The 13,012-nt window shown below is 37.8% G+C and overlaps 1 protein-coding gene across 1 annotated transcript in view; it reads left to right on the top strand.

The window, feature by feature from the left end:
* The window catches only part of ADAM12 (ADAM metallopeptidase domain 12), a 322,093-nt gene that overhangs the window by 220,989 nt on the left and 88,092 nt on the right, over positions 1-13,012 (top strand). Inside the window, exons 7-10 of the mRNA XM_024210612.3 lie at positions 6,196-6,261; positions 7,214-7,285; positions 9,884-10,053; positions 11,883-11,967. Coding sequence (XP_024066380.2) covers positions 6,196-6,261; positions 7,214-7,285; positions 9,884-10,053; positions 11,883-11,967 — 393 coding nt within the window. The remainder of the gene's footprint in view (positions 1-6,195; positions 6,262-7,213; positions 7,286-9,883; positions 10,054-11,882; positions 11,968-13,012) is intronic.

The raw sequence follows: 13,012 nt of genomic DNA, 5'->3' as shown, positions 1-13,012 counted from the left end.
ATTACAAATTCTGGTAATATATTTTGATTTCTGTGCCACTTGCAATTCAGTCTTAAAGAAAGGAGCTGACAATGTCTAGAATAGCTTTTGGCCCACCCAAGGAGGAAAGGACAACATTATAGTCATGTTACTTTCCTAATAATACATGTTGAAATTTAAACAAACCTTTATATTGTAATAGGAAAGTATCTTATGCACACAGAACACGTTCGCAGCATTTTATTCTAGGGATATATCATTTGTAATTGTTTTCATGTAGGAGAAAATATACTTGACTTGCAATGCATCTAGCTAATGGAAATTATATAAAATAAATGACTTTCAAACCAGATGGAAAAAATACTGCCACAAATTCACGTGCATCTTGGATTGGGTTTGTAGAAGGGAATGTTTGAGATGTTCAAGAGTAACATAGTAGCACAAATCTGCGCACAGTTTTTATTAAATGGGAAATATTAGTGTTTATAGTCACATTGCCTACCTAGTTCATTTAGTCTTTGTGTTAAGTTCAGTGTTAAGGAAAACAGCTTAAATGGCATCAAGGGATGTTATTTATGTACTGGAACAAATTCATTTGCCTTGCAGGAACATTAAACAGTACATTACCAAATTTCTTTTTCTCTAAATACATATACATTTGCTGTAGATATGTTGCTGCATCTTTTTCTAATGCTGTAAGTATGGGTAAGTCAGGACATAGATTGCACCACAATGCAATTAGTTTCAGAAGACAAGCTGAAAGAAGTGATAATTAAATACTTTTTATAAATAAATATTGTATCTGAGGAACACACACAGCCTCTGGCCAAGTCACAGGAATAGATTCAATACACTAATAAGTCACCACAGGCTCATATGATTAGGCCCCTCCAGTCAACTGTTCAATTTCTAAATCTTCCCCATTCCAAGCAGTTTTACTTTGGGATGGCTTAAATTGATTGGCATGCCCAAGCATTTCTCACATGTTTACATCTATGCTGTCATCTATGGTCTTAATATTAGCTTTGGGGAAAACCAAAGCATCTTGCAAATCTGCAGTTTTCTGAACAACAGCTCAGAATAAGTCTCAGGCATCTATTAAAAACTACAGTGGCAGAGAAACCAACTCTGCCACACATAGGAATATGTGTAGTCATTTGTTTATTTCAGTAATGTAGCGTTTCACCCATGCCCAGTATTTGTGGATCGAGATTTTAAAAGGAAGGTAAATCAAGATGCTTAATCATGCGAATCCCCAGACTTCACACAAATGGTGCACTCAGCCATAGATTTCTCCAGCCCAGCCAGTTCAGAGCATTTGCTCTGCCTGTAGTTTGATTATTATTCAGATACTGTGGTTTAAATGTTATACCAAATGAATAAATATAAAATCTGCTTATAATAAAACGTGTAACACTTCAGAGTTATAGGGTTATTAAGAGTACAATTGCCAGTAATTTTTCATCCTCCTCCTCTAAGTCTCTTTGTGGGACACCAAAAATTGATGAATTTAGTAACATTGATGAAGTTAGTAACATTTTGCAACCTCCAGGATGAAGCTTGTATTTCTGTGTTTTCTTTCACAATCCTTATCTCTATCCAGTTTTGCTTACCTTTCTTTTTCCTTTCCCATTATCTCCCTTCTCCCTGAGTCTGTCCAGACCTAATCTTACTCCCCTTCCCAGTTTTGCCTCAACAACCTTTCTTCTCCATCCATCACTTCCACTCACCCATTTTTTCCTGTAGTTCATGTTCCTTTGTAGCTTCCCATATTTATGTCATTCACTGATTCCCCTCTTCATATCTCCCCTAGTTCACTCCTCATTCCCTCCTCACTGGTGTTTCTTAGTGGTCATAGATTCATAGGCTTTAAGGCCAGAAACGACCACTGTAATCATCTTATCTGACCTCCTGGAGCACAGAAGCCATAGAACATCCCCAAAATAATTCCTAGAGCAGATCTTTTAGAAAAATATTCAATTTTCATTTTAAAATCGCCAGTGACGGAGAATTCACCATAGACCTTTGCAAATTATTCCAATGGTTAATTACCCTCACTGTTAAAAAAATATGCCTTATTTCCACTCTGAATTTATCTAGCTTCAACTTCCAGCCATCGGATCATGTTACACCTTTCTCTGCTAGATTGAAGAGCCATTATAGACTGTAATAACTTCACACCATACCCGTCTCTTTGTTAAGCTAAATAAATTGAACTCCTTGAGACTATCACTATAAAGCCCATTTTCTAATGCTTTAATCTTTATCATGGCTCTTCTCTGAACCCTCTCCGATTTATCTACATCCTTCTTGAATTGTGAAAACCAGAACTGGACACAGTATTCCAGCAGTGGTTGCACTGGTGCCAAATACAGAAATAAAATAACTTCTTTCTTCCTACTCAAGATTCCTCTGTTTATGCATCCCAGGATCTCATTAGCTCTTTTGGCCACAGCATCACACTGAGAGCTCATGTTCAATTGATTATCCACCAGGACCCCCAAATCTTTTTTAGAGTTCCTGCTTCCTAGCATAAAGTCCCCCTGTCACCGTGCCTCAGTGGGTCACAACTGAGAATACTAGATTCAGGACAAACTGCTGAGAAGTGGAGCAGACTTGCCCCAAACTGGTGGTTATTCTTCCTTAAGATATACCATAGCAGTAACAAAAGTAAACTTCTGTCTCACCACATTGGCTAACAAGAAGTCAGAAATGCAGTCTCTTTAGGTATCATAATCCTTGTTTCAAGACCCAGATGCTAGACTTAATGATGAGTGGTTATTTAAAACCAGTTTCATCAATGAAAGGGTTCCACTGATCCCAAAGGACTAGCCGCATACCCAGGTCAATATATAACTCAGATCTTACCCAATAATCATGCTGTTGCCAATCCTTTAGTATCTAATATCTAAAGGTTTATTTATAAGAGAAAAGAAAGAGGTGAGAGTTGGTCAAAGGAAATTAAATACATATAATAATTGCAAAGTTCTTGTAGCAGGTTTGAAGCAATGATGGAATAAACTGCTGGCTTATAATGTCTCTGGTAACATCCAAAAGCTTGGAAGGTCCTCAGGCCCTTGGTTAGAATGCTCCCATTAGTATAGGTCCATAGTCCAGAGATCAGAGCAGGAAAGAGGCAAAATGGCTCTTTCCAGGCTTTTTTATAGTTTCTCCCATGTGGAGGGAAACTCATTGTCCCAAGCAAAGCCCCCAGCACAGTTTGTGGAAAAGTACAGGCATAAGATTGAGTCCAGTGTCACATGCCCTTGCATGCTTCGATGAGTCATAGAAGCAGTCATTACCCATATTTTGGCTAAAACGTCCACAGGAAGACCCATTGGGGGGGAATGAGTTTCTTCTGTGACCCATTGTGCTCATTAATGGGTCAGCAACTTGAATGATCCATTCACAATCTGCTGGCTAGACTGGATGTAAACTACCTGGTGGGTGTCACCCCAGGAACAAACACATTTGACATATTGGTACATAGTCAGTATTCATAACTTCAGATACAAAGATGATATACACATATAAACAGGATAATCATATTCAGCAAATCATAACTTTTCCATTGACATGTTACATGACATACTTTTTTGTATAAGATGTGTTGCAATTTTATAACAGTGGTAGCAACAATGATCTACATGGTCATATTTTAATCATATAATATCACACCCCCATCCTGTAAGTATGACCTACATTATTTGTTCCCAGATGTATACATTTACATTTTGCCATATTAAAATGCATATCGTTTGCTTGCACCCAGTTTACCAAGCGATCCAGATAGGTGACCTATCCTCTTCATTATTTACCACTACCCCAATTTTTGTGTTTTCTGCAAAGTTTATCAGGGATGATTTTATGTTTTCTCCCAGGTTATTGATAAAGATGTTAAATAGTGTAGGACCAAGAACCTATTTCCCATTTACAGCTACATTTTGAGACCTATCAGTTAGCCAGTTTTTAATCCATTTAATGTGTGCTATGTTAATTTTATATCATTCTAGTTTTTTAATCAAAACATTGCGTGGTATCAAGACAAACAACTTACAGGAGTCTAAATATATTACAGCAACACTATTACCTTTACCAGCCAAACTTGTAATCTCATAAAAAAATAAGATTAATTTGACATGATTTATTTTCCATAAATCTGATTTGTATTAATTATGTTACTCTCCTTTAGTTCTTTATTAATCGAGTCCCATATCAGCTGCTCCATTATCTTGCCTGGGATCGATGTCAGGTTGATAAGGCTGTAATTACCCAGCTCATCCTGTTTACCCTTTTTAAACACTGGCACAACGTTAGCTTTTTCCCAGTCTTCTGGAACTTCCTCGGTCCTCCAAGATTTATTGAAAATCAACATTAACAATCCAGCAAGTTGTTTGGCCTGCTGTCTTAAAACTCTTGGATGCAGGTTATCTGGACTTGGTGATTTAAAAATGTCTAACTTTAGTAGCTTCTGTTTAACATCCTTCAGACATACTAATGGAATGGGAAGTGTGTTATCACAATATGATGAGACGACATCATCTCTTTTTCCCCCAAATACAGAACAGAAACATTTAGTGAACACTTCTGTCTTTTCTGCAGTATTATTGATAATTCTACCATTTCCATCTTGTAATGGACCAATACCATTGTCAGAATTCTTTTTGTTCCTATTATATTTAACAAACTCCCTCTTATTGTCCTTAACTCTACAGGCCATAATTTCTCCTTGCCTCCCTTGACTTCTCTTATTAGTTTTCTACAATTCCTATCTTCTGATTTAAATTCTTTACTATCACCTTCTCCTTTCTACCTTTTGTTATATTTTATTTTATACAGCTGCCTTCACTTTCCGTCTAAACCAGGTTGGCTTTTTAACCAGTATAGCCTTCTTGCTCAGCTGTGGGATTGTGGCTTTTTGGGGCACATAGTAAGACATTCTTAAATTATTCCCAATTATCATTCATATTTTTCTGATTAAATTTTTTCTCCCAACTGATTTGGCTCATAAATATTTTCAGCTTTGTGAAATTGGCTCTATTAAAGCACCAAACATATATATCACTGGTCTGGACTTTGTTCTGCCTGCACATTATAAATGTGATCAAGTTATGATCACATGTACCTAAGCTACTATTGATTTTTAATTCTGTTGTCAGTTCCTCTTTATCTGTTAGGACAAGGTCTAATATAGAATTCCCCCATGCTGACTGCAACACTATTTGAGTTAGGAAATTGTCATCTATAAAGTTTTGAAATTCCAAGGGTGTTTTAGTGCCAGCAGCATAAGACCTCCAGCATATGTCACTCAAATTGAAGTCCCTTATGATCACTCAGTTCTTTTTCCTTACACATTATAGATAGCTGTGTAAGAAGGCGGTTATCCTGTTCCTGTGATTTGGTGGTCTATAGCAGGCACCAACTTGTACCCCATCTTGTGCCTTATTTGTTAGTACATTGATCCATAACCATTCAAGCTCATTTTCTTCTGAGTTATCAGTGATTTGGAAACAGGTAATGTCATTTTTAACACAGAGTGCCATTCCCGCTCCCTTTTCCTCACTAAATAGGTTAAAACCATTGATTTTAATATTCCAGTTGTGTGAACCATCCCACCAAGTTTCAGTAATACCCACCAGATCAAATTTATGCTGATGAATGAGCAATTCCAATTCCTCTTGTTTGTTACCCAGGCTCTTAGAATTGGTGTACAGACAATTCAAGAATTTCTTCTCCTTATGTCGTTTGGTCCCTTGACTAATTTTGTTCTCAACATCTCGATTTTGTGCTAAGTGGTCAGTTGACCATTATGTGAAATATTACAAGCTGTTACCATAGTGCTTCTCTGAAAGTATTGCAAGAAACAACTGAGGTCTTTCCACCAAAAAAGATTTTCATCGTGCAAGGGGCACCTGACCATTTCAAATAGAGCAAGGTGGAAGGTTACAAATTACAGAAAGGCCATTTGCCTACCTGTACTGCCCAGCTTTCTTGATGATTGGATCAGTGCCATGTAAATATCCTCTCCTCTGATTGAAGAGGGAGAGGGTTATGTAAGGAAGAGAAAAGAGACCAAGAATTGAGTGGTGTGAAGCTTGAGAAGGAAATTTTTACTCTCTTTGACAATGTCTTTGCTGGGGTGAGCGAGAGCTGATACTCAGGTCTTCAGGGTTATTTGATGCAAAAACAGATTTCTATTTATATTTGTTTTGGCAGCACAAGAGGGAGACTCTGAAGATAACAAAATATGTGGAGCTTGTTATTGTTGCAGATAATCGAGAGGTAAGAAAGTTTTAAAGAAAAGATGCAGTTAATAGAGGGAGTATTGGAGGGAAGGTCATTGTTTAGTTCAGTTTTCATGGTGCTGCAAACAATTGTGCTTAAGAGAACAATACTGTGCATTGCTAAAACAACATTTGTCATCTAAATAGGGCTACGTTAACAGAAAGGACTATTTAAAAACAGTGTAAGGGTGACAAGTATTTGTTCCAAGGCTAAAATGTTCCTTGCAACACTTTGGAAGGAATTTAGTGCTCACAAACATCTGCGACCTCTTTCAGTAATTTAAATGGATGCCTGTAAGTATTCACTGGCCATGACCCAGTGAGGTGGTTGAGCCCCCAATACACTATTTAACTCTGACCTCTGGAGACCATCACTGTCTAGAGTAAACAGCATAATTCAGTGTTGTTGGTTCTTGTAATTTGGCAATTATGCTGAATTAAGCAAGACTGTATGCAGAGTTTGCAAAGTGGGTTTCAAAACAAGTAAAAGAGACAGATTGTCAAAAATATCTCAACTGGCTGGAGTGAAACCAAAGATGTGAAATCTTGGTACGAACTATTTTCCAATTTACATTTTTTCTTTCAAAATGTGACAGACTCCACTTCTTGAACACTGCTGGTTAAACAGCAAACATCAATTTCTTGCAATAGCAGAGACCGTTAAAAGAAGAACCTTTCCATTTTTGCAATAAAAACAATCCTCGGGAGATTCTGCGTAGGAGTGTAAGGGATTTTAGAATCTTTTCTGAAAACAAAATCCCTTCATCCAATTTGTGCCAAATTTTGTGCCATTTTGAGCCAAATCCTAGTCCCGCGGAAGTCAATGGGTCTTTGGCCTTTTATGCATTTAAACCCCAAATGTTAATGTCAGTCTGCCACTGGTAGGTGATTTTTGCAGGCAAATGTGACGATACTAATGCTGATTATGCATTACTCTTTTACATTCTAAGTTTCAGAGACAGGGAAAGGATGTGGAAAAAGTTAAGCAGAGGCTGATAGAAATTGCAAACTATGTCGATAAGGTAAGAGATAAAAAATATTTCATTTTCTCATATTTCCAAGGGGTATTGCTGTGAAATCTATGCCATCTAGGCTTATTGGGAGGGAAAAGCCTTCTGAAATTCAAATATTGTTACCCACCATTCCTGCAAAGACAAGAAAATGGCTTCTCAGTGAGAATGTGTCAGCCACAAAGAATGGCAAGAACGAGATTTCCAGCACCGCAGCATTTTTACTAGGACAACCATGAAACAGTTTGGGGGTGCTGTGCATGTGGCAATGGGATGACTAAGGTTCTGTTAATGCAATTTTTAAGGCAAACATTAACCTAGACCTGACACATTTCTTTCTAAGTGCAAGAGAAGAACCACAGACTTAACTTAGACAAAGATACTTTGTTTAGGTAATGACCAACTTGGGCATTCCAGTGGCTGGGATGAAAGTTTGTTGCATTCTGAGGCCTTGTCTATACTAGAACATTTTTATGTTGCCAGCACCATTGCAACCCCTCTGCATGCCTGTTACACACCACATGTCCATAAACAGAAGTGCCTGCAACACTATGCAAAAACTCACTCCACTACTGTGACTGTCCTTGCTCTGAGCAAAGCTGTGCACTTATATGGTCCTCCAGTGTGTCACTTTGTACTGTTGCAATGCTAGTGTAGACAGCAAGTACTACTTCAGAGTTTGCATTGGTGCAATTAGTCATCCTAGCATAATTCCATAATGCTTTTGCCCATCCTTTGTCACCTCTCAATTCACCCACCAACCAGCTCTGTGCAGGTCTGAAAGTACCCATTGCAGTACTTGGCTGTTGTTGACTATCTACACAAGGGCAGGTCTACAAGCAGCCATGGCTTCTCTGTTTCTGCTGCTCTCATGTATTGACTTCTCAAATGTGGTGTTCACCCCGTACTCCAATTTGCAGAAAAATATCTCTAGCCAAACAGCAGCGGCAGCAAAAGTATGAACTACCCCACCATGTCCTGTTCAACTCAGTAAGTTGTGAACTCAGTACCCTAAATATCTCAAAGCCTAGCTGGAACCAACATACTTTTTGAGGAACGATTCCTTCCTTGTAATGCTTATGGGACACTGCACCAATATGCAGCCTCCTACACAGGGCTTGTGGTACAACCACAATTTAGGCTTTAGATTTTATTAGGCTGGCCTGAAAATGTGGGTAATTGTTGGACAAATTGTGGAAAGAGGTAGGTTTTGAAAAGGGATTTGAAGAAGGAGAGGGTGGTTGGTTGAAGAAGTAGGGAGCATACTCCAGACATAAGGGCCAGCAAGGGAGAAAGCTATAAGGTATTGTGGAAGTAAGTTAGAAAGAAGCAAGAAGGGAAGCAAAATTAGCAGCACACAGATCCCCAGTTGTGTGAATGGCAGGAAACAAGAGTTGAGATGTGGGCAAGGGCAGAGCCATGTGGTAGTTTGAAGGTGAGGATGAGGAATGAGATGTAGAGCTAGACTTCTTGTATTTAATGTGGTTTCTTTTAAATATACTATATACACCAGGATTCTTCAGGATGAAAGGAATTGTATAATGTTCAGTGTTGTTAATAAGAGCTTCTTGAACACAAACCAACCACCAGGTAAAATGGGATTAAAGCTTACAGTACTGTGCCATATGTTTGGAAAACCTAGGAGAGTCCAGTAATGGAACTGTGACCGACAGAGTCTGATTTAACTGAGAACTTATCAACTGGTATCTCAAAACTCTTACTCAACGTCAGGCAATTCTAGATTAAAAACAAGCTGCTGGACAGAACTCAGCTTGTTCTGTAACTGTGTTGCTGACTTATTAAAGGAAGGAGGGAGTTTATTTGCTACCTATTTGAAACTAATTTTGCATGTTATATTCATTTTGGCTTCAGTTTATGCTCTCAGTGAATTGCACTGCTACCCAAATGACTGCAAAACATACAAATCAGACAAAGATGCTGTATATGCCTGGTTTTGTTTGGACTGTAAGACATAACCCTGCTAGAATGGTCCCTGGCCTACTAGGTATTCTCCATACTAGACTTATTTTCCTAAAATTTCCTGCCATTGCTGGCACTAGTGCAAGTTTATCAATGGTGGGGTCTCTATTATAGATAAGGTAGCCATTGATATTAGAACCACTTTGTCATCTAGACCTGCTATGAGCAGGATTAGATGACTCTGGCAACTGGCATTTTAGTTACAAGTCTATACTAGCACTCCCACCAGTTGTGTTGCATTGGTGGTAGCAACAAAGGGAAATGTTTGGAGTCACTTGGACTTGAAGTGAATTTGTTTGGAAATTCATTGGGTATGGAAGCCTGTTGCACCTTGGAGGAATGTACCAACCTTGGCCAGGACATGGAGATTCTACCACGAGGCCTGCTGAGAGTTTTAATGTTTTTCCTGAACGTTTCCTGGATAGTTAGCCATGGTCAGATCTCTTTCTCTGGGTCATGGCAATGTACACATTGTACTCTCCTCTTCCACCCTAAGAGGAAAGGTTTTTTCCTGGGACCAAATAGATTTCTGAGAGGATTGTGTGAACATTATGATTTTGTTAACATGCACTGATTTAACACATTCCTCTAAAATAGGATGTAGAAAGATTCATTTGTTTGCCTCGCTAGTTCTACAGGCCATTAAATATTCGAGTAGCCCTGGTTGGAGTGGAGGTGTGGAATGACATGGATAAGTGCTCTATAACACAAGACCCCTTCACCAGCCTCCATGAGTTTCTGGATTGGAGAAAGCTGAAACTACTACCTCGTAAACCCCATGACAATGCACAACTAGTGAGGTATAGCCAGCGATGTATTTAATATTTGCATGACTATTGGCTGGGGTTTCCAGGAACTGAGAATCATCATACAAAGTTCTGTTACTTTTTTTTTTGTTAAAATATTTGGGTGATTGTGTTTTTGAAAGCAAAAAGCAGCCCTCCATCCTTCACAAGCTCACAATTTCTTCCCAGGACCCTGCATTAGTGTGGGAAGATGCTATGTCAGCTTCCTCACACACTTCTGCAAAAAACTATTACTCATGGGCCTCCTCTGAGCAGCATCTGTGTAGAATTGTGCCTAGGGCCCAGTCACACAAACACTTACGCACATGTCTAACATTAAGCGTGTGAGTAATCTCACTGAAGTTAATGGGACCACTCACATGCTTACAATTAAGCATGTGTGTAACTGTTCGCAGGACTGTTGCCTAGTTTTATCAGTTTTAACAGACAAGAGCCTTGATCCAAAGTCTGTTGAACTCAATTAAAGACTCCCCTTATTTATTATTAATTATTATTATTTATTATTGTAGCACCAAGAAGCCCTAGTCATGGATCAGGACCCTACTGTGCCAGGCACTGTACAAACACAGAACAAAAAGACATTCCTTGCCCCCACAGACCTAGATTGAGATCACCAAATTCATTTTTACAGTAGAACCTTGATTTTACAAACACCAGTCTTGTGAATGACCAGTTATACTAACCATTTTTGCAGATGGAAAAAAATATCACATAACAAAAGTGTTGTCTACAAAGAACAAGTCGATATCCCTTCACATTCCATTCCTTCAGTGCATTGGAAGTTGCTTTGCAAGAGGTCTGAAAGACATAAGAAAGTGATGCAGTCCACTATTCTGCAACTTATGCACCATTCCTATTGTAATTTTGAGATGTTCAATTTTATGAACTTTTCAATTTTTAGAACTCCTCAGTTCATAATGTAAGGGTTCTACTGTATTTGTGACTTAAATAAAATGAGAAACCTGTCATTGTATAGCTTGACAAAGTGGATGAGGTAATATCCTGGGACATACATGGCTACAACAACACTGCAAAAATTATATGGCTTAGACTGATTTATTTTCTACAAACAAGTGTTCAAAGGTATAATGACAAAATCTTCCATTGGCCATAATGACAATCAGGTCAAGAAAGTATATTTTATACGGAGAATATTTATACTTGACTAGAGCTAGTATATGTTTTCTCTTAATTATTTTAATGTAGTAGACAACAATAAGTTGAAAGATCAAACATTCACAGTTGAATGACTCTTAGCAATTAAAGCAAAAATGTATTGAGGCATTCAGTATTTTACTTGAAGTATAGGAGGATGTCTTCCAAATTGTTGCAATATCATTAATTGCTCTGTAAATACAAAAATCTTTCAGTTGGATTAATGAATTTTAGGGTACACCTTATAGCTAATAAATTATAAATTTGCACTGTGTTGTATTGACACTTGCATGAACTGCAAGCATGTCTATGTATGTGCATTTCCCAAGTTAAATTGTAATGGCAGTTTTCAATTGTTGGCATGGTTCTAATATATTGTATTCCAAAAAAAAAAAAAAAAGTCCTACTACATCAGAAACTCCAGAGGATGCTCAAATGCATCTTTCATATAGCAGGGATTCTGTCATTGTCAGTTCCACAGATTTGCATGACTAATTTCTGATCCTCATTGTTTTCAACTTTCAATGTCTGGAGCTGGCATTTTGAAAATGGGATCGTTGCCTGAGACTGGCAGGAAAAAGAAGTTATAAAATATTAGGATCCTTTCATTTTGCATTAAATGGTGATTCTGTGGTTTGTCTTCTTCCCCTCCTCCCCGCCCCCTTCAGTGGGGTGTACTTCCAAGGGACTACCATCGGCATGGCACCTATAATGAGCATGTGCACTGCAGAGCAGTCTGGAGGAGTTGTTATGGTAAGTATTGGGAGCACAAAAGTTGAATTTGGTCCATCTTGTGCAAAAAGTTTCCATGAGTTCTATAATACTGTATCTTGTCATGGAAAGTCTGCTTTTTAGTACTGTTTTCAATCTAAACTCTTGTTTTGTCTACATCTACATACAGTGTATGTATATTTGTTTTAAGTATCATATCTCATAGTGAATGAAATAATACCTTGCATTAAAATATGGTTTAGCCTCTTTATAGAAATCCTTGAAATCAATGGGAGTATTCACTGGGTTATGAGCGTTTGCAGGATTAGGATAGAAATGAACAAGTTTGCTGTGCATATATGGCTATATGCAATGAAAGCCTCTCATAAATCTTTGATAAGAAATAATAGTTTAAAATACTGCATTTACCATGCACCAAGGATATACATTTACAAAGCCTCCAGTGTAATAGTTTATTTTTCATGTTTCTAGTAAAGTGGTTTTACTATAATTGTCAGACTTCAAGCACAATCTACACTAGCAACAGTGGCAACATTCATGTTAACTACATTTCTCTCACAAAGGGTTTTACTGTTGCTTTTGTTGTCAGCTTCCAGACATGTGACTAATACACATAATTCATGAGTTAGAACATTTTGGCCTTTATCAGAACTTGTCACCGGTGATAAATGCAACATAATTACATGTCCAAATAAAGAAAAGATGCACCGAAACCAATACAAACATTGAAATTCTGACTTAAGCTAGCTACTCAGTTCATAAGATCCCCTGTTGTGTTGAGTTATTTAAGGATCTTAAAATAAAATATTGTTTTATATACTACACTTGGCATATACAGTAGGTTCTGGACTGGCATGCAGAACTATTGTTGATTTCACTGAAAGTTACATGCATTGAAAGACCTCAGAATATTGGTATAGTGGGAGTTAACCATTGAGGACCATCCTCAGTTGAATTCCTTGATTTCTTCCTTTTAAACTATCTCCTACCCAGTATTCCCATGATGTGTTACATTGTATTTTAATGCAAAGTTTTACCTTGTTCACTATGAAAGTTCACTCTATTG

Source organism: Terrapene carolina, unplaced genomic scaffold (genome assembly GCF_002925995.2).
Source record: "Terrapene carolina triunguis isolate 2854851 unplaced genomic scaffold, T_m_triunguis-2.0 Scaffold95, whole genome shotgun sequence".
In the NCBI taxonomy this organism is placed as follows: domain Eukaryota; kingdom Metazoa; phylum Chordata; order Testudines; family Emydidae; genus Terrapene; species Terrapene triunguis.
The sequence above is the reverse complement of the archived record's forward strand: the minus strand, read 5'-3'. Positions and strand labels throughout refer to the sequence as shown.